The sequence below is a fragment of the Spea bombifrons genome, chromosome 2, assembly GCF_027358695.1.
Source record: "Spea bombifrons isolate aSpeBom1 chromosome 2, aSpeBom1.2.pri, whole genome shotgun sequence".
NCBI lineage: Eukaryota > Metazoa > Chordata > Amphibia > Anura > Pelobatidae > Spea > Spea bombifrons.
Window position 1 is genome coordinate 38246494 of NC_071088.1, and position 22714 is coordinate 38269207.

A 22714-nucleotide genomic window follows, 5' to 3' on the forward strand; every position below is an offset into this window, starting at 1 on the left:
CCTCTGAAGGTGTGCTTTGGTATCTGGCACCAACACATTTAGTCCTGTAAGTTCCTTTCTGAACCATTTTTGATTTTGTGGCAGGGCTCATTATCCTGCTGATAGAGCCCAACGCCATCAGGGAATAACATGTCCATGAAAGGGTGTACTTGGTCTGCAACAAAGCTTAGGTATGTGGTGCAAGTCAAAGTAAAATCCACATGAATGGCAGGACCCAAGGTTCGCCAGTAGAACATTGCCCAAAGAATCACACTGCCTTCGCCGGCTTGCCTTCTTCCCATAGTGCATTCTGATGCCATGTATTCTCCAGGTAAGCGACACACACACTCGGCAATCCATGTAATATAAAAGAAAACATGATTCAACAGATTGGAGGATTGACTAGAGGATCGGGGAGGACGTCACTGCAGTGCCCGCCATTTTGGCCGAAGTTGCCAGGTTATGTCCGTGAAGATACGGACAAAGAAATAAGATTAAGGCTTGAAGACTGAAGAGAAGGGAGAAGAAGAAGATGTGGAAGTGGGAGTGGTCAGCAGAAGCAGAAGTGATCGGCAGAGAAGGTAGGAAAACATTTAGAAAGTGTGAGTGAGAGTAAACTAGACTGATTTGGTGTGAGGGAGTGTAAGTGAGTGTGGACAGACGCATGTCGGACGAGAATTCAGAGCTTTTTGCTCTGCTTTTGTCTGATTCATGGAGGTCCGGCCTTGTTTTCAGGGCTTCATACGAATCATCAAATTCACCAAAATTCAGTAAATTTGCAATTCAGACGAATGCACAAGTCTACTGACCAGTACAGACCAGGAACACCCCACAAGAGTTACAGTTTTGGAGATGCTCTGACCCAAACATCCAGCCATCACAATCTGGCCCTCAGATTTGTCACTCAGATCCTTAGGCTTACCCATTTTTCATGCTTCTAACACATCAACTTTGAGAACAAAATGTTCACCTGCTGCCTAATATATCCCACCCACTGACAGGTGTCATGATAACAAGATTATCAGTGCTATTCACTTCGCCCATCTGTGGTCATAATGTAATGGTTGGTGTATATATATTTATATGTAAAAGCTGGAAAATAAAAAAGTCAAAGTGCCTATTGTTTTGTACAAATGTCAATATTAAACCAGATAGGATAGGATGAACAGAAAATAAGGAGAGCTCTTAAAAAATAAACTCTAGACGTAGTTTAAAAAATAATACATCATTTTGTTTTCTTATTCTCTTGATTAAAACTCACCTCCGCATTTTGAAAAATATAGGGCCCTTTTTTTAATAAATGTCCAATGTATGTCTAGTTCCTTTAAAAAAAACAACTCTAAATGACTCGTATATTGTTTAAAAGTTGTATTCAATAATGTAATTAAGCTGGTGAATGTGTTATGATGAGGTTATTATAAAATACTGTATTGGATTTAAAGAAAAATAATAAATTACCCCCCCTCTTAGAAATAAGAGACATCAGTAAGAGAATCTCTACTAAAAATGGGGACATCCTGAAGATCCCTTTCTTCGAAACTGTGCCCTGATATTTTCGGTGCTGTATGTGTGCGCACTGAACCTCTGACTCTAGATGGGGCTGTACATGAACTGCACAATCCTGTGTGTAGGTTTTGCAATAGACTAGCAACACAAAACCGTTCACACTACATGTTTTTCAGGTCAGATATTTAGGGTAATATGTTGGCTTTGATGGGTGCTGTGGTGTTACTTTGTAACAGGTTAGCATGAAAGTATGATATTATGGGGCCAAGCTGTAATGGGTTAATGGACAAAAACAGTCCTGAAATTAGCAATTCTATGGACATGATTGACATGTTAAACAACATGTGTGACAATGGAATAGAACTTTCCCTCTGGTGGTCCAGACCCCTTGGCCTTACTGCATCAACCTTTGGGCCCACTTTAAGACACTAAGCTAAAATAATATTTTCGTCATGTAGTTTCAGAGCCAAAAGGTCGGGGGCGAACTATAATTTAAATTGCTCTCCTCAGTAACAGCCATGCGTACCCACTTTAATATCACTAAAAAGATCTGGTATTGGTTTTCCCTCCCATTACCATGAAATCAGTAAAGAAGAAAGACATGCAAGAGGAAAGCATTTGTCACTTGGCTCTTCTAATTTATCTTTAATGTGAATTTCTAATTAGAACGCAGCTCTCCTGCTCACAGATGGGGTCATGCAATCTGTACTCGCTTCCAACCACGCGCGTAGCTGGCCCATTTACATTCATAGCCAGGGCTTTTGGTTTTACACAATTTGCTTTTCTCGAGGGGGCTTGTACTAACGTATTGAACTGTTACTGAGCAGCTGATTACAAATGATGCCTCGATGCTATAATCCAGCATAAATAATAACCAGGAGTTAAATGCAAAAAAACGTTCAGAGGGAAAAGTAACTCTAAAATATAATACGTTATTCATCTTCAAAAATAATTTGTGTGATAATTGAATGAAATTTCTGCTTAGCCAAGAATATTGTTTCAATTGTATTCACTGCCAGTCTAGTCCTGCTCATGATGATCTGCTAGAATAAAAAAAGAAAAAAGCTGTGTCTATTGGCCATACCAGGTTGCTTGGCCTGGAGACCACCTCCCTCTGTATATGGCAGCCGGACAAGGCTGAGCCTGGCATTCGGGTATTTAAAACGGGGACATCTGTACCAGGACGTATGGCAAGAGGCTGTAAGCGGCAAGTGGGCAGGAAACAAGACATGGCAACCCACCTTACCCAAATAGCCAACTTGTTACTGTTTTTTCCTAAAGAAAGCCCCCAAAAACCAGACTTTCCAGTTCAAAACTGGACAATGTCATCAGCAGTGCTTAATAACAACAGATATGTTCTCTTTGTCCAGAAAATACTCTTTCAGCAATGCTCAACCACTACAGCTAATTCTCTCTCAGTGGTGATGCTACGAAGTTCATGTAGAAGAAAAATCACGTTTCCATGGATACAGTTCCACTCCCTATCTTTTGTCTGTTATTCACAAGTGTTACTTCAGTAGCCTGTGTGGGTTCATTGGGCATGTTAACCAGTAGAGTGCTGAATATGTCTATGCCAGATAACATCATGCATTCCAGTGTTAAATCTTACCCTGTACGTCTTTCCTGATAACAAGTATTACCTGGTCTCTGTGTGCTAGATAATAATCTTACATTTCTTATATATATATAACAATGTCAAAACACTTAACAGAATTATTTCTATATTTCAGTCCACACACACCCAAATATCAATCTTTTAGGAAGGGCAGTTTTTCTTGGGGACCAAAATCTCTCTGTCCCCCTTTCTTCTCCCTTGTCCCTATCTTTTATACGCTTGGAATGTTTTGGTGGAGTGTATCACTGTGTTTTAGTGTCCTAAACATCACAATTACATACTTCCTAAACATTTCAGGTATCCTAATAGGGGGGGCTGGAGGTGGGAAGGGGTCAGAAGTGGTAATGGACAGGGCAGGAGGTAGAACCACCTGACTTGAAGAGCACTGAAATGGAGGTCCATCCATTTTACAGCTCTCCGAGCAGATCAGAAGATATTACAAGATCCCCACTGCCCGCGAAAGCAAAAATTAGGGCACTTGCGCGGTATGCAATTATACCATGTCAAAAAAGAAGTAAATGTGCCTGTGCAAAATAAAATACAGTTTTATCATCTAAATGTCTTAGAGGAGTTTAGGAGATGACTTTAGTTAGAAGGTCACATTCTGTTTATCAATTACGCAAGAAAGATATGGAGGATTTAGGAGAATTCTAGCAGATTTTTATTTCTAAACCAAAGAATGCTTAACATCCCAGACGGATGGTCAGCAAGGTCTGATTGAATCTTGTTGTGTTGGTGCATAGCTACCAAGTGTCTTGGGTTTCGGTCAATGTCCCGCTGTCCGGTATCTGGCCCTGCATATCACTTTTGCGGGCAGTGCGGATCATGGGAAGGTTGGACAGATCCTCAGATCTCTTTTGACCAGTCCAGTGAGCTGTAAAATCAATTGCTGTAAATTCCACTGCAGCTGCAGCTCCCACATGGTCACCTCTGCATTTAAGCCCTGCAGGGTGGCTTCTTGGGTAAGGAGGGAGGATGGCCACGCTCTCATCTTAGTCATTACCCTCCCACTTGTTACTCCCAGAATTACTGTATTTGCTCGATTATAAGACAAGGTTTTTTCAGAGCAAATGCTCTGAAAAATACCCCTCATCTTATATTCGAGGTCGTCTCATAATCAGACCTCAAATAGAGTTCTGACTACAAGACTAAGATCCAGATCCCCCGCAGCGCTTCAGGGGACCTGGATCTTCCTCTCTGGCAGCCAGTGAACGTTTGTGCGATGCGTGCACACAACCTCCGCTGCTGCTGGCACTTCCTCTGGGGCTTCTATGACAGAGCACTAGCGTGATGTGACCTTCCGGTGCTCAGTCATAGAAGCCCCGGCGTAGTATCGGCCGGCAGCAGCAGAGGTTTTCTGCGTGCATCGCACAGCGGTTCAACGGTTCTCTGGAAGCTGATGAACGTCTGGAAGCCGATGAACGTCTGGAAGCCAATGAACGTCTGTGCAAAGCACACAGACAACCTCCGCTGCTGCCGGGACTTCCGCCGGGGCTTCTATGACAGAGCACAGGAAGGTCACGCCGGTGCTCTGTCATAGAAGCCTCTGCCGGAGTACCGGCCAGCAGCAGCGGAGGTTGTATGCGTGCATGGCGCAGACGTCTACCAGCTGCCCCCACTAGACACCAGGGAATCTAAAGCACAGGGGACAAGTCTAGGGATGCACTGGCAAGTTGGGGGGTTTAAGAGTGGCATATAGGGGGTTAAAAGGCATATCAGGGAGGCAGAGTGGCATATAGGGGTGTATAAGGCATATATTTGGGAACAGTGACAAATAAGGGGTTAAAAGGCATATCAGGAAGGCAGAGTGGCATATAGGGGGGTATATGACAAAGACTGGCCATGTTGCTACATTATGTGTGTTATGTTGTGTAGCTTCTGGATATTAAAATCCATAGGTCATAATAGGTCACTGTAAATAACAATGAATAAAATAGCACCAACAACTTAACACGTATTATTTAACAGAAAAAATATGACTTAACAGCAACTTCAGCGTAAACATGTGTTCATGCACATGTGCCAGACATGAATCAAGCATTCATCTTGGAAAAGGTTTTGAAAGGACTTTGCAGGGATCAAAGGTTGCTTCATGGTGAGCTTAGTCCTGTAAGACTAGCTAAGGTGGCCATTCAAACTACAGTCGTGAATCCCTAATGGCAGGGCTGGACGTGACCCTAACACTTTGCCTGGCATGCCAGATAGCCAGTCCGGGACCTTTTTCGGGTCAACTCTATCCTACATAAAAAAAAACCTCTAGAATTTGGTCCTTAGCAACAGAATCAACTACAAGTAGCTTTTTTTGCAACCTAACTATTAAATCACACTGATTCACTGTGTCATGAAATATTGAATTATAGGGATCATTCATTTCTGTAGCTTTGCTGAGTCTAATGTCCATACCTCTTCTTAAGCTTTTTTTTGGACTGATATAGATTGTGGAAAATAATGCACTTCAAGGTTCTTTATGCAGCATGTCGACACATAAGTGCTACTTGAAATGTGTTAGCAAGTCCAATCATTTTTTCTGAGTTATAGGAGGATCTGTTTTGCAGTTTGCAGCATGGACAGTTGTACTAAGTAGTCTAGCTTGTTCAAGGCTCAGGCATTTTTAAGAACAAATCTGACACTTCAGGGGCATTCCATTTTGTGACTTCGACAAAATCCAAACTGGAGAATTTGAAAGAAACTTTGGCTTCTTGTAGTGTCCACCTATTCATTTTTATTGTCCAGAATCCTTTTTTTGTAAATGATTTTTGTTTTTCAAGTAATATGATCATCAACACAAAAGGAATTTTGCAGCAGACACATACTAGTAACCTTCCTAAGTTGGCAAACGGGAAGATATTTCCTAACACATAATGTTGGTTTTCCTCGCTTAAGCTTGATTCTCCAGAGGTTTGTGGTTTTTGATTTATTGTGAATTAATAGACTGTGAGCTTTCAAAAACAGAACCCTTTTCACCTTCTGTACATCTATGTCTTAATGCGTGTTAATCTTCTGTCACATTATGTCTTGCCCAGGGGCGTAACTAGAACCCTCAGGGCCCCGGTGCGAGAATCTGTTAAGTATCCCCCACCCCATCTATCCCTTTCTCACTATCTACCCTACCCCCCTTCTCACGATCTTCCCTCTCCCTCCCTAACCCTCCTTCTCATGATCTACCCTCTCTCTCCCTACCCCTTCTCACAATCTCCCCTCTCCCTCCCTAACCCCCCTTCTCATGATCTACCCTCTCCCTTCCTACCCTTTCTCACAGTCTCCCCTCTCCCTCCCTACCCCCCTTCTCACAGTCTCCCCTCTCCCTCCCTACCCCCCCTTCTCACAATCTCCCCTCTCCCTCCCTACCCTCTTCTCACGATCTACCCTCTCCCTCCCCCCTTCTCACAATCTACCCTCTCCCTCCCTACCCCCTTCTCACAATCTACCCTCTCCCTCCCTACCCCCCTTCTCACGATCTACCCTCTCACTCCCTACCCCCTTCTCACGATCTACCCACTCCCTCCCTACCCCCCTTTCTCACAATCTACCCTCTCCCTCCCTACGCCCCCTTCTCACGATCTACCCTCTCCCTCCCTACCCCCCCTTCTCACGATCTACCCTCTCCCTCCCTACCCCCCCTTCTCACGATCTAACCACTCGCTCCCTACCCCCCCTTTGTAGGTCACTTACCGTGAACTCCTGTGTTGGGAGCGTGAGGCGTTTGTCTCGGGTGCCGGCGCTTCACTGCTGAGCGCCGGCATATGACGCCATATGCTGACGCTCAGCGTGAAGCGCCGGCACCCGAGACAAAGGCCTCACGCTCCCAACACTGCACTCTGGGCAGCGATGAGGCAGGCGGCGACGGCGGCAGCAGCGGCAGCGGCGGGGAGCAGAGGCATCCTGGATTTCTGTCAGTCAGGGGTGCCCAAGAGTTGCCGAGCGGTCGTTTTCAGCAACCGCTCGGCACCCCTTGGGCCCCCCTGACTGGCAGAACTCCAGGGCCCAGTCACAGTCGTGACCCCTGCGACCCCGGTAGTTCCGCCATTGATCTTGCCAGTATTAATGTTATTGTTAATTTTCATACTCACAAATGGTCCCATTGAATTCAATGACGCCCTACAAAAAGATGTCATTACCCTGGCTAACTTCCCTTGAAAGAAGGGCTGAGCTGGCCTTCCATGATACAAAGTTCATGAGATCACTCTGCAGAAGGGATTAGTGATAAAGTAAAGAGTCTTTCAAGAATTGTAACTGATTCAACAATGCATTATGAAGGGTTGGCTCAGCTTTTCTGTCAGGAGAAGCTCACTGGGGTTTGGCCCTTCATAGTGAATAGTCAAGTTAAAGTTGAAATTGCAAGTAAATCAACCTCATGTATTTACTTAAAAGTTCATTTCAGGCCTCTTCCAAAGTAACTATTAATTTTGTTACAAGATGTTATATTGTCTCCTTCAACACTGTATTTATTAGCAATTCAGTTAAGTCTATGGATGTGATAATTTCTTTTTAAACACTTTGGTCTATATTTATAAACTGTGAGAAGAATATGCTAATTTTCTGAACCTGCAGAATGTTCTCGCTGCTCGCTGTATATCTAGCCAATGCATTTTAGTAGCCTTAGCGCCAAAAAGTGCTTCTTATGAAGAGGGGGTTCAGTAGGTACAGCAAACTATTACAGAGGCAGGCAGAAGTAGCTCTTTAACACATATAGCTGAGTGGTCCCTTTACAATTTTGCAGAATCCCCCATATGCGTTTGACCTCTTCCCCAGCCATCCGCTATTTGCTGTGCAGTAGATCTGTACGTCCAAACACATCTCCTTCCATGTCAGTCAGCACCAGTGATGGTTTGGCAAGTGTTCTTGGAGGGTCTAATAAAAAAGCAGATGGCACCCTCATTGAGCTCATTGTACTTAACTGGCACAATTTTGGCTGCGTCAAGCTGCCAATCAGTGGCACGAAATGCCAGATGATGAAGGAAGTGATCCAGTCCAGCCCTGGATCTGCAGCTTTTCCTGAATGATCCTTTTGTAAATACATTTTATGAATGCATGTTAAAGTACTTACCTTAACGTGTATGCCTGGGACACTGGAGTGACCCTTTTAACTCCTTAATGACAAAATACATTGTTTTCAATGGGTTTAGGGAACGCCCATTGTCCTTAAGGGGGTTAAGGATATAATTATTTGTTATTTACATCTCTGGCTATGTTTGGTAAGTTCCTCAAATGGATAAGTTCTTTCCTTCTATTTCCTAATTTTCTGTTATCGAGTTAGACTAGTAACTGATTTTTTTTCAGCCAACTGACACAATATAAACCTTTTATCCAAAGTACATATAATAACAACTGTTTTATACCAAGTGATTTCAACTTATGAAAATCACTCTCCAAGCACCCTTGCATCTGTCAGACATATCCCAAAGGGAATACATGAGACACTGTGGTTTAGAACACGTGACATTTGTGCTAATTGATGTGCCCGCAGCTATTATTTTTATTTCCCAGTACCTTCATTATATTAGTAGCTGATTTCATATTAAGGAGCTGCCAAATAGTAAGGAACAGTGATATTACTCTAATTAGCTGATATCACTGAAAATGACTATTGATCTTTAGCTGTTCAACCGAATCAGATGAGCAAAGGTATTATCGGGAAGGCGCTAACAGTCAAGCTCTAATAGATGTCTTTTACACGGATAAAACACATCTCATCATATTTCTCCTAACTTTAAAAGAAAGTAAACATGGCAGTTGTATTATCCTTAATACTAGGTTTCATATTTCTACACTACCATACACTTGAAAGTAACATCTACGTTTTAGATTATTCCCAATCTAATTAGCATTCCTAAAAACAAAGTATTGATGTTTTTTTCTTCATTTTCAGCTAAATAATAGAAAATAAACGACATAAGTAAGATGGAATTATCTGTTTTTTTTGTACTCAATACGAGAAGTATCTTCTCAAAAATCTTTAAATGTAGATAGCAGACAGAATCCACAAAGTGGGCTTTATATTCCTAATTGGACTGACGTGGCTTCCTTAAAAGAAAGTGTTGCAACACAAATTATGCAATGGGGGGCATATATGTTGAATATTACTTTCTGGTGAGTACTAGCGGTTATGTAAGCAATGGTGCCAGAACAAGTTCTCTTACCTTCTCCACCCCATGTTGTTCCCACTATTTCCCCATCTCCAAGTTTCTTGGCTTGCAGGAGATTTGTTTTGCCAAAACATCTCCTCCTTGCTACTGACATTATTGCTACACATTATCCTAACAGACAGCCAACTTCAATGCTGGCAAGAGAGACCAGAGAGTCTAACAACCGAAAGTGCTCCCATTTAAATCAATATGATTGCTTTCCTGCTCCTGATTGGCTGTTTCAAACAATCAAAAGTAGCGCAAAACGTGAAGTACAGAAACTCAGATTGTTGGAGCAGGAGCTTCTTCTAAAGGTCAGTGGCTGTTTGGTTTTTTTACAGGTGAAGAATGCACATTAAAATACTTTCAAATAGACTTCTGCATTCGGATTGATACGACTTGCAAATTTACCGAATTTTGGGAAATCAGCGATTCGTACTAAGCCACAAAAAACGAGTCTGGACTCCCCACGAAGAGAGAGAGTGAGCGAGAGTGTAGGAGGTTGAGTGAGTGTAAATGTGGGCACCAGGCAACGAATAATGCCTCCAATTTTCGCCCGAACCAAATGGGCAGGCAACATAGTTTGTGTCCTGGAAACGAATGGGCCAAAGAATCATTTTTGGCCCATTTGTATATGTCTTGTACTAACCACAGACGAAGGAGGTACTTTCGAAAAAGAAGGAGGTAGCAGAATTTTAATGTTAATCCATGGGATTTGATTCCAAGCCAAAGAACGATATTGATTGTCCTCTTGTTAGGGATGGAGATTGGTACATATTCCCTGGCTGCTCCTAGGTATGTTAATTCCTGAGCTGCACACAGACCTTATTCAAAGCTGTGAAGTATAGCTGGGAGCCCTAATGGTACCAAGTGCTGGTACTTTCAGCAATCCCACATAGTAAGCATTAAACATGGCATGGCCATTGTTGCTGAGGGATTCTTCCACGTACAGTTTTTGATCCCAATAAAGTTTACTACATCCATAATGTATCATGTGGCGTTAACTATAGGTTTAATGAACATACCCATATGACACAAGAATAAAAACGATGGGCAGCTGTTGCACGTATATATAAGATAAAAAGAACTCAGAACTAGTGTATTCATTACAAACCTTCTGTGCTCGCCTTTTGTCTGCCCGCTGGTTCTGGTGGTAGATTCTGCTGAAATTCGACACAATAACAGGTACTGGCAGTGCGATCACAAGTACCCCGCTCAGGGAGCAGATGGAGCCAAAGATTTTTCCTGCAATGGTCTTGGGTACCATGTCACCATATCTAATAAAGAAAAGAAACAAGAAATTGTTTTACTATGGCCATAGAATACAAATATCTCTGAAATGGCTTAATGTATCATTTTATGTTTATAACAATGATACAATTAAAGCAAAATAACATATATTTATATCTCTGAATATAACATGTTCTACACATACTATATATAATATCTGTAAATAAATGACCCTGTATCCAAACACATTGCAACCCTTTCAACATTTCAAACACACTTCCAAATTGCCTCAATTTATTTTGCTAAACAAAGCATACTTTTGTACATTAAAGTGTTTTTGTTTTACTAATGAGATACAGAATTTTATAAAAACTGAACACAGATTATTAAAAAATATAATTGCCTTATATTATTATCTTACATAATTAAGTAAGAGGGCCGCTTAATTCTTTTTGCCTTGGTTAATGCATGTATTTTTTCTTGAGTGGACAAAAGCGCCATAATTACTAGGCTTGCAAATTCATTTTCATTAGGATGAAGGTAGGTCAATGAGCAAAATAAGCATTTTTATCATTTTTCATTATTCTTATTAGTTCTAATTTATAGAGAGAATCAAGATGCCTTGGGGCAACACTGTTCCAAAAGTCCCATCCAATACACACAAACATACATACATAGTGGCATATTCTGGCCCAGGCAATCTGGCTCCTGGCTGCACCACTGCTCAATGGGCATCTACCGTATAACTGGTCCACATATACTACTTTGCTCCACGTGTGTTTGAAATGCAATGCTCAGCATATATGATCCTGGTGGCAGAGGTAAGTGCTAGGGTACAGCTGTTCACTTTTGATAGGTACTGACCACTGCAGACTGGGGACACCCCACAAGAGCTGCAGTTTTGGAGATGCTCTGACCCAGGCATCTAGCCATCAGAATTTGGCCCTCGGCAAAGTCGCTCAGATCCTTATGCTTGGCCATTTTTCCTGCTTCTAACACATCTTTGAGGACCAAATGCTCACTTGCTGTCTAATATATCCAACCCACTGACAGGTGCCGTGATAACACGATTATCAGTGTTACTTCACCTGTCAGTGGTCATAATGTCTGGGGAGCCAGAGTTCTCAGAAGGGTCTGGAGACTTCTTTGTTTTTTTAAAGCACACGCGCCTTTTTGCGAGTGGCAAAATCAAATGGCTTTCTGTGCCCATTTAAAGCCATGACGGTTCTGGCACGTCAATTGTCACTAGCTGGATGTTAGTGCATGTCATGCCTGGACCGTCAATTACATGGGTTAGTTGTACTAAAGTGTAAAAAGTAAACGTTTTGAAGGTGACAAAATAATCCTAAATCCGAGCTAAGGGAGCAGTGCAAGTGGGACCATTCCTGGGAACTCCCTGGGTTTGGCACAGGGACTCCAGGAGAAGCGCCACTTCTCCAGTTCTTGACATGCTCCAATCTCTTCCCAGTTTCACTCTTCCAAACACAAGCCCAACTATTGGCCGATTCACTATTTGCTGTACTGTTCTTTTATGTTTGCCAAGCTCATCTAAATTGTGTCTCATATTGCCCTAGAACCATTTCCTATAGTAAGCCCTCAAGCAGGGCTCTCAAAGCCCACCATTCCTGCCAGGAAGTTTGTGAAAAAGTGCCACAAGGCTAGATGGCAAGCTTACGGGCAGGGTTCTCAACTCCTGATGTATCTGTATGTATTAATGTATATTTTTTATGTATGTGTTGACTTTCCAATTTAAATGGTATATTGCTGCATAATTTATTGGCGCTTAAAAAATAAAGGATAATAATACTAATATAGTACATACCTCTACAGCATATAAACTTTGTATGAACTCAACCCCCCCCCACGCAAATGTATATTTGAAACTGTCCTAGACCTGACAGGATGCCGGTGATTTAAACATAAGCCTCTCTGAATCTTCTCCTCGTGTTCAAGAGCTTTAATTAAAAAAGACAATGCCTCAAGCATAATAATATTATGTATGCTAATCCTTCTAAGAAGGAGGCAAAATCGATGTCAGAAAGGTTAAATTGGGCTTAGTTTGAAATTTATGAACTGTTAAACCTTTATATTCTGTAAGTCAACAATGATTCATTTTTGAAATATCAAATTGTTCTTGGGATATGGAAGGTAGATTTGTAAGGATTTGGAACTGACAGTGACAAAGAGACAATGCACCATATATGAATATATGCATCAACAATAATCTGAGAAGGAATTTTTAGAATGTTATCAATTGAGGCCCCCAGACTTGCAACCTTTAGGGGTTACTCTGTAAACTATACACTGGGAGATGGAATGGCCCCTCAGTGTCCTGGGCAATGAGGTAAAGATGACACATTTGGTGAATTCTAATTAAATTTTAGGATTTTGTATTAAACATGGTTAAAGTGAATATTTTGTAATGCTCTTCCAGGCCAAAATGTATTTAATAATTTTTTACAGTGTCCCTTTCCTTCACTTGTTTCTATCCCTTTTGTGTTATACTCTCAGTCCTTATTGTCCATTTCTGTCTTGAATTTTGTACCAGCCCCCTCTTTTACTTCATTAATATTCATGTATGTTTGGCAGCTATACAATGCTAGATACACTATTTAGACAAAGGTATTGGAACACACATCTTAATTATTGAACTCAGGTGTTTCAATCAGACCCATTACCGCAAGTGTTTAAAATCAATCTGCATTTACATTTGCGAAAAAAATGTGTTGTTCAGTGAATCCAAGCGTGCTACTGTGATAGAATGCCACCTTTGCCAAACGTCAGTTTGTGAAATGCCACCTGCTAGATATTCCACAGTCAACTGTAAGTGGTATCACTACAAAATTAAAGCGTTTAGCAGAAGACCTTGTAAAGTCCAGAGTGGGGTCACCGAATGATGAGGCGCTTGGTAGGTAAAAGACTCCAACACTCTGCTGATTCCATAGCTTAACAGTTTGAAACTTTCACTGGCATTAATATCAGCATAAAAAATGTGTGGCAGGAGCTTCATGGAATGGGTTTCCATGGCCGATCAACTCCATGCAAGCCTCACACCACCAACTACAACACCAGTTGACTATAGAGCAGTGGAAACATGTTGTGTGGAGTGACAAATCACGCTTCTCTGTTTGGCAGTCTGAAGGGGCGAGTTTGGGTTTGGCGGTTTGCCAGGAGAACGTTACCTCCCTTACTGCATTCTGCCAACTGGTGGAGGAAGGATAGTGGTATGGGGAAAACTTAATGATTCAGCATACCAAAACATTTTGGACAATGCTATGCTTTCAAGTTTGTGGGAATAGTTTGGGGAAGGCCCTTTTCTATTTCAGCATGACTGTGCCCCAATGCACACAGCAAGGTCAATAAAAACATGTTGGATGAGTTTAGTGTGGAAGAACTTAACTGACCCACACAGAGCCCTGTCTTCCAATCCATCAAACACCTTTGGAATGAATTGGAATGGAGAATGTGAACCAGGCATTCTCGTCCAACATCAGTGCCCGACCTCACAAAATGCTCTACAGGATGAATGGGCAAGAACATACAGAAGCCCTCCAAAACATAGAAACATAGAAACATAGAAAGTGACGGCAGATAAGAGCCAGAAGGCCCATCCAGTCTGCCCAACCTCTGAGTACTCTCCTTTAGTACTTGCCCTTATCCTATATCTAGCTTGGCATTATGCCTATCCCATGCTTGCTTAAAATATTGTGGAAAACTCTTCCCAGAAGAGTGGAAGCTGTTATAACTGCAAAGGGAGGACCAACTACAAATTAATATCTATGTATTTAGAATGCAATGTCATAAACATCCCTGTTGGTGTAATGTCATGTGTAAAAAAGGCACAATTTCTGCCATGAGCCCTCTCGTGCTATACACATGACATTTTGGAGGGCTTATCATAATCTAGAACAGGAAAACCTTTTTTTCTGCCAAGGGCCATTTGGATATTTATAACATCATTCGCCGGCCATACAAAATTATCAAGTTGAAAATTAGCCCCGAGAGCCCTTTCTTTAGTATTGATTTATGTGATGCCTCCAGCCAGCCACCCTTGTGAATTAATACCCCATTAAGCCCATACCCTTGTGTATTACCCTTAGCCAGGTCACATTGTGTATTTATGCCACCACCCAGCCCCCATTTAGTATTGGTTTATGTGATGTCCCAAGCAGTACCCCCTTGTAAATTAATGCCCCCAGACCCTTGCGTATTGCCCACAGCTAGCCCCACATTATGTATTTATGCCATCCAGTCAGCTTCCCATTTGGTATCATGTCACCCAGATTGCACCCACAGGACCTGCCTAGCACCCAGACTGGAAGCATATGACTTGCCATCTTTCCCCCCAAACAGCCTCCTCATGGCATCTTTGTCTCAAAAAGCCTCTCTGTGCCATGCTTCCCCCCCACTTACATCTCCATGCTATCATATACATACCCATTCATTCAGTCATTCACAAACATCAATTCACTCATTCACAGTTACTTATTCATTCACGCCCCTTACTTGAACTGCAGATTTATCTGTGTTGCTCGCACTGTGTGCAAACAACTTCTCTTTTACTGGCCAAGGGAAGCAGGAACACAGCAGGCTCATGTGACGTAACGTATGGTGGTGGGTTCCAGCATCCCCTTGGCGGTACAAAAGACAGGTAAGCAGTGGGCCCCTGTGGATGTGATCTCAGGGGCTCCACGTTAAAGGCAGCCCTAGTGGTCGTGCGGCCACTTGCGATTGCCTTGGCAGGACCAGACCAAAACATTTTGCGGGCCTTAAACGGCTGGACATTCCCCACCCCTTATCTACAAGATTTGGGAGAAAAATGACATGAAACGCTGATTAAACGGGGAGAATGAGTAGGTTCTACACCAGCCTGGCTCTGATCATCAGTAATGAAATGACTGAACAACTGATTGGACTAAGCAACAAGCCACAAAAGTTGGATTTGTACAGTTTAAATATATTTTACAAAACTGTATTACACAATAAACTATAGGCGCCTGTGAAAATATAAGCAGTCTTACTATACAGATGACCGAGGAAGTCATCAGGAAAACCCACCTCCAAATGGCAAAACTGGTTAAAATCTCTCCAGTAACGCCTGGCTTGTGAAACGGGCTGTTACCTCAGGCTTTCTGTACGTGTCATATAATCTTAGCGGGAAGTTTGGATGTGACAAGAAGCCCAAAAAGTGACATTGCAAATATTTGTGCTCAGTGCATATGACAGCCTGGCTAATGTAATTTTTGTCTATTAAACTGAGTCTGTGTCTCGGCATCATGCAAATTCCTTCACATGGACTGAGATACTGAACTGTCATTTTTCATCTGCAGCTCATCAGGCCATTAAACCAAGAGATGAAAGCAAGAGATTTACAGTCAGGTAAGAAACCATTCTCCCCTTTTTGCAATTCACAAGTGGCAAACAACGATAAGAAAACCTCTAGGTTTTACGTGACAAATTCATTTTCATTTTCAACGTTTTTGCTGATATCTTGTAGTACCAACTAGGTGCATTATAGAACACAATCACAGATTTATTGGTAGCAGATAACTTATTTTCTAGAGAGAATTGGCAGTATATCATGTATTTTTTTTACAAATAATAAAAGTAATTTATGGAAACAGCAATGTCTTGAATAATTGTAATCCTTTCATTTCTGTCAATGCAGGTATGTTGAGACCGCTGCATGTACTGCTTGGATGGTATAGCGTTTGGCCAGATCTGTACTTTAACCCTAGACTATCAATTCCAGTTATCATTTGCAAATTAGCAAAGTAACAAAGACTGCTTTGGTCGTGTACACTCACCAATGTAAATTATTCAACTGTAATGTAATTATATATATTATTCTGTGATATAACTGTAAATATAAGTCAAAAGTTTTATATAGAAATTTTGGGACATCCAGACAAAACATATAATCAAAAGCATAAAGAATCACATACAGAACATTTAATTATTCAAAGGCATGTTTCTTGCTAGATGAAGCAAGAATTGTAGAGAGCCAACTAACAGATAAAACATTGTTTTGATAAAATAATGTGGTCCTAAGTGGTGGGATGCTGCCCTAGGCCTGACCTCTGCCTATCCGAAGGACCAGCCCTGAAAAGGGACTCCACTTTCTGTATTGAGTGCCAAGACATGGCATCATTAGTTCTGACATGATTAATCTTTGTCTCATTCTTTAACATCACAAGAACCTGGCATTTTAACAGGGGTGTGTAGACTTTTTATATCCACTGTAGCACATAATGCTGTGATCTAAAGAAATTAAAGAAAAGATGAAAAACAAAGCCATTGGCATCTATCAGTCTGGAAAGAGTTACAAAGCTCTAAGCCACTTAAGGTCCGTGTTCACGATTCCACAATAAGAAAGAGACTATGCAAAGATGTCATCCATGGAAAAGTTGCAAGGTGAAAACCACTGCTAACAAAAATAAACACAAAGGCTTGTGTCACATTTGCCAAAAAAAACAACTTGATGACCCCCAAAACTTTAGGGACAATATTCTGTGGACTGATGAGTCAAAAGCGTAACGTTTTGGAAGACATGGGTACCGTTAGATCTGGCATTAAGCTAACACAGCATTCCACAACAAGAGCATTATACCAATAGTCAGACACGGTGATGGTAGTTTGATGATCTGGGGCTGCCTTGCTGTCTCAGGAACTGGGCAACTTGTCATAATTCATGGCACCATGAATTCTGCTCTCTAATAGAAAATCCTGAAAGCAGAATCTCCAGCCATCATTTTGTGACTTAAAGCTCAAGCGCAGTTGGGTTATGAAGCATGACAGTGATCCGAAGCACACGAGCAAGTCCACCTCTGAATACTTTTTCACAGCACTGTATGAAATGTATATAAACATCAATGTGACAAACATAGTACAATATTTGCACACATGTTTAAAATGATTACTTCAGTAGAATAAGCAGGAATGCGAGAACTGCACCAAAATATAAAAAAAATATTAGTTTAGATTATTTATTGCAAAGTTACATTACATTATTTAGAGGAGTTTATATACTCTTCTAAACTATTCTGAGGATGTGTGGATACTAAAAAGTTGCAACGCAAACAAAAGCCTTCTGTTTATATGTCTGAACCGATATAGACATTTTAACATTTAAACCACTTTAACAGAAATGTTTGTAGAACAAGTCCATTATTTATAATTGAAGTATAAATCTTCTATAGTAATATACATTTGTACCTGCCTATACCATCTGTGAACTCAGGGCCAGTACTTGTTTATTGGGCCCAAGCAAGCAGGGGGGCACAGCCTTTTTGATCTGGCCCCCTTAATGGCGTTTGCTGCCTGCTACTAGGGACTGAGACCTACAGCCTGCTACTTTGGACATAGCGCTTGCAGCCCACCACCAGAAACAGGGCCTTGCAGACCTTTCCGTGTATTGGGCCCAGTGTCTCCTTTCTGGCTATTGGGGCCCTTTTCCCAGGGACTGGGGTCTGGTGGCCCCATTGTGAGCTGTAAGGCCTGTCGGCCCCATTGCAAGCATGGGAAAGTGCAGCGGGAGGAGCATGGAGCAGTATAGTGGGAGGGGCATGGGGCAGTATACTGGGAGGAGCATGGGATAGGGCAGTGGGAGAAGAATAGGGTGGGGTGGAGGGCTCTCCATTTAGATTTGTACTTTTCCCTAACATTTCTGATGGCAGCCTTGTGTGACTAGCAGCAAATGTAGTTATACATATAATGACCAGTGTTATATATTCATTTAGAAAAGCTTTGGTTTCCAAAGACTCCAATTTAAATTTAATTTAGCTTTGAGTGATAATAAATTTTGTCACAACCCTGGGTTGCAAAGATCCATCTGTTTTACTTATTGTTATGTGGTTCCTGTTTTCCCCTTTATATCCCATCCCTGTAACACTGGAGCCGGGATCACTCATACCCTTTTGCCTGACTGAGTCCTGGCCCTAATCCCCTGGAACTGTTTCTCGGCTAGGCCCCGCTAACTTTAACTCCTCATAACCTGGACTCCATTGACCCCACCAGGGCGCTCTTTTGTAGAGTTAACCAACAGGTGGTGGGGTACAGACAAGGGGTGGTTCGGAGAGGGAGCCTCCTATTTCAAACCCCATTTCTATGACTTCCAGGAGAGCAGGGTTCAGCTGGCGTGGTCATGGAGTGCTCGCCCGGCTGTATGACGGTCTGTTCCGGGGAAACTTTAAACTGCTAGAGCTCAGGGTCCCCACAGCGGATCGTGTTGATTTTTGGACAGAATATTCTAGGGACCCCGAGCTATCCATCGGTACCCCGGGATCGCCGCCGCTCCCTCAGGATCACCCCGAAAACAGCGGTTTGGGGTTATACGGACATTGCGGAGCTTGGTGGCCTAAGTATGGCGCCAGGCTGTCTGGGCAGGGTATTGTTGTGTTAATGTGATTATGTCCTTTCATTGTTAGAGTGGTGTATAAAAGGCTGTGTGTTTCTCTATAAACTGTTGTTGTTGTTCACCTTGACATTAGTCTCCTCTAATGCTTCAGGGACCTGCTATATCACTCATTGTCCTTTTCAGGACAATTACAGCACTGTATTTGGCTACGTCTCGGCGGGCTACAGTGCTACTAAACCGAGGATACAGAGCTGGTTCCTGATCCCTTCCTCGTCTAGCGCTGGAAGCGGTTAACCCTTGCGGTTCCGGGAGGAAGCAACTGACAGCTGACGGGTGTACACAGTTGGGCTACAGGGCGTCCCATCACAAATATGATATATTTAGGGAGTGGTTAAAATGACTATGGCCCCTGTGTTTGAAGTTGGTGAATCCTAGTGTGAAGGTTATGTAACCTTGCAAGCTTTCAGGACTGTGCCTCAGGACTAGAAGTATTACTCAGGTGCCTCTTAAGTGTATCAAATTTAAAGGCTGTACAGTGCTCCATAAAGCTTTATCCCATGCCCTTGCAATGAATTTATATATATATATATATATATATATATATATATATATATATATATTTCTATCTGCTCTCCAGGGAAGCAGAGCCGTTTGACCTAATTTATTGCATTGTACATTTTTTTTGATCAGAGTGTGTGAGAGACCATCTGTAATACAGTTCCCCAGGGCAAAGGATTTGGCACAAGTTAAAAGGACTGGGAAGTCCAGAGATGCCAACTTTTTGGTTCTCTTCTCTCTAACCCCCTCACAACCAGGAAAAATACATGCAAATCCTAGGAGAGTGTTAAAGGCGGCTGCTGAGAGCGGCGGAAAAGATTAGCATTTTTTCCAGTTTGTCCAGCTACATATGAAAAGACAAGCAGCAGAATTATGCATTTACATAAATATCTGTAGCTGTAGGAACTCATAGAGACAGGAATAAGTGACAGCTGCCACTGCTGAGAAAAAACAGCCAGCTTGCATATTTCACAGTTTTTAATTAAGTTTTGGTAAGCTAAGTTCATTGAACTTCTTCAGCTGTTAAGATGATCATACCTGTGAGTAGATAACCCAAACAATAATAAAGCTTTTGGTAGGTGGTGTTGGGCTAGCCACACATACTCTGACCAGGTTTATCACTAGCCACAGCCCCAATTTGTCTAGCCTGAACCTTTTCATAGAGATGGATGGTATTATCTCAATACCAGCATATCCAGGAACATTCTAGGTATGGCTATAAAGACAGTTTCTCCTAAAACACCAAGTATTAATATATCAGCACTAAAGATGCTGGTATGTGAAATTATGTTTATTTCTGAAAATGTAATTATATTACCGATACTAGGACTGGCCATCTGGCAGACCCAGCAAATGCCTTAAAGTCCCAAGACATCTTTTCATCCCCAGTTCTGGCGTTAATCAATATTAATAAAAAAGTTTACCACCTCTGCCCTACCCTAGATTCCCGGGTGACATACACTGTATGAGAATGGTAGATCCGAGACCAATGGTTTGGCGACAGGCCATTTAAAACAATTACAAATACACACCTGCATTAGTAATCCTGTGTAAACTGTGTTACATAATACGGAAAAGATTGACATTGCATATTCTGTCATTCTACAAAACTCCTGCTAATATTCGTACTCCTTCATGCTCCCTCTATGCATCTAATCAACTGAAGATAACTGAAGCTAAGCCAGAATGCTGAAATGAAGTAGAAAACAGCTTCACCATTGTTTCATTTATCCTTTTTAAAACAGCCCTGGCAATAGCCCCTAAATTTCAGCAGCCATGTATCACACAACCCTTCAGAATCACTGGCCTCTGTGAAGACAGATGATTTGTGGTAGGCATCTTCTGGCACTGCTATGGGCTACACCAACCAGCATGTTCTAGCAGCAGGGTAAATGAAAGATATCAAGATGCTCTTGATCTGGAAGTGGAAGAAATATACACAGATTTTGGAACTAGTGAGAAGCTCTATAAATAACTTTGTAGTTGTTGGTTTGGAATTTAAAAAAAAAAGATGAGCTGTTGATTGACTAAAGAAGACACAGATTGAAGAGCTGTTGATGTAGAACCCTACAGATTTATGATCCCCTGTTCTAAAATTGACTGAACTGGGAATTGAGTTACAAACTTCTAAAGCATCCTTTGAGCATAACTAAATTAATGTTTTAATACTACCGAAAGACTTTCCCTTTTTGAATCGTAATTTCTTTGGAGACATTTGGTTAAAAAGTGATGGACTATTTTATCTCATGGAATATGAGATGTTGACAAAGGGTGGCATATAAAAAAAAATTCCATCCAGAATTTCCTCCCATCTTCTTACCCTACAGATGGACACTAATGTAAGAAAATAGGAACACTGGTTAAATGTAGAGAAATCATCAAACAAATATCAAGAAGGGGAAGGTAAGAAGGTTGTGTCCAGAATGCATACACATTTACTTGTTGCTGACAAATGCGTAAAATGATATACATATAGAAAACAAAGTGCTGCCCTATAGTATTGGGGGTGTATAACCAAGTATCTGATTCCCGTCTCTAAAGTTATACATCACGCAAACTAGAGGGCAGCAATTTACACATGCTGTCATTAATACTTACACACAACGTGTCCTGAAAAAAATGCTCGCCATTTTCCATGCTATATGCTCAAGGTGGGCTTTGCGGTAAAAATAAATAAATACATAAAATATATATATATATATATATATATATATATATATATATACTGCTTATTTTAATAAGTAAAAGCCTTTGCATATGCTAATTTAGTGTACTGAACTGTAAAATGTAGAATCTGGCACAAATGACAGGCATCCTTTAAGCATGGCCAATCTGCTTGAAAAAGTGCCTTCCAATGCCAGAGACCTGCAGAGCATGATGTAATTTGGGAAAATGACTGATCTGCTTTAATCTTGTAGAGAAACAGCCTGAATCTATTTAGTTAAACAATGATTGAACCATACTGTGGTTAATCTATATTACAGCTAAATGCTGCTAAACTTGTTTAACTAATATGTTGACAATCTTATAATATAAAATAATCCTGTAATGTACTTTACTAAACCAAAACACTGACTAGAGTATTGTAGTCATACCAGGAAATATGTATTTATTAGCTGAATATGCGATTTCCAGGCTGCCTTACATTTATATTGTCTTGTTTGCACTTAAAATGCCATGTCCAGGCAAAGCCAAGTGGTCCCTTGCCGCCCCTCCGCTAACACAACACATTCATGCTAACACACACTCCCTCTCATACTTATATATGCACACTAATGCTAACACGTACACACTCTAACATACATATGCGAATACATACCCACTCACATACACCCTTACCCTCTCACTCATTCACTCTCTTACTCACTCACTCTTATGAGTCTGTCCACAATATATCAGCTGTATTGTGTCATCAGGTCATGATTTCACCAGGTTATGTGGCTGGAGTATTTACATCACAGGGTTATTTCATTTCTTTATTGAATTTAACAGGACCTTTGTTGGGAGATCAACTGGTTTGTGTCAACTATGTTTAAGCTCACACACATCCTCTATAATGCATTCTATGCTCTATTACAAATATATGTTATTTTTCTGAATATAATACACTTGGCTTTTAGAAGCACACAACTATACAAAAAATACCAGCTGTAAAATGTAGCAACTCATTCCTAGTGTTCCTTGCCTTTCTTCCAGGAAGCTGCGCGCTGTTAATCAAAATAGAATTCTTTGATCACAAGGTTTGGTAAATGAGCTTTTTTTAACGTGTGAATGAAGCTGCTGAACACTTTGAAGTATTTTTAAAACCTGCTATCATTTATGCTGAACCAACAGTAGCATAAGCCA

At 41.3% G+C, this 22714-nt stretch overlaps 1 protein-coding gene across 1 annotated transcript in view; it reads right to left on the bottom strand.

Annotated features, from left to right (window-relative positions):
* The window catches only part of KCND3 (potassium voltage-gated channel subfamily D member 3), a 187606-nt gene that overhangs the window by 16855 nt on the left and 148037 nt on the right, over nucleotides 1–22714 (bottom strand). The window contains exon 3 of the mRNA XM_053457567.1: nucleotides 10340–10502. Coding sequence (XP_053313542.1) covers nucleotides 10340–10502 — 163 coding nt within the window. The remainder of the gene's footprint in view (nucleotides 1–10339; nucleotides 10503–22714) is intronic.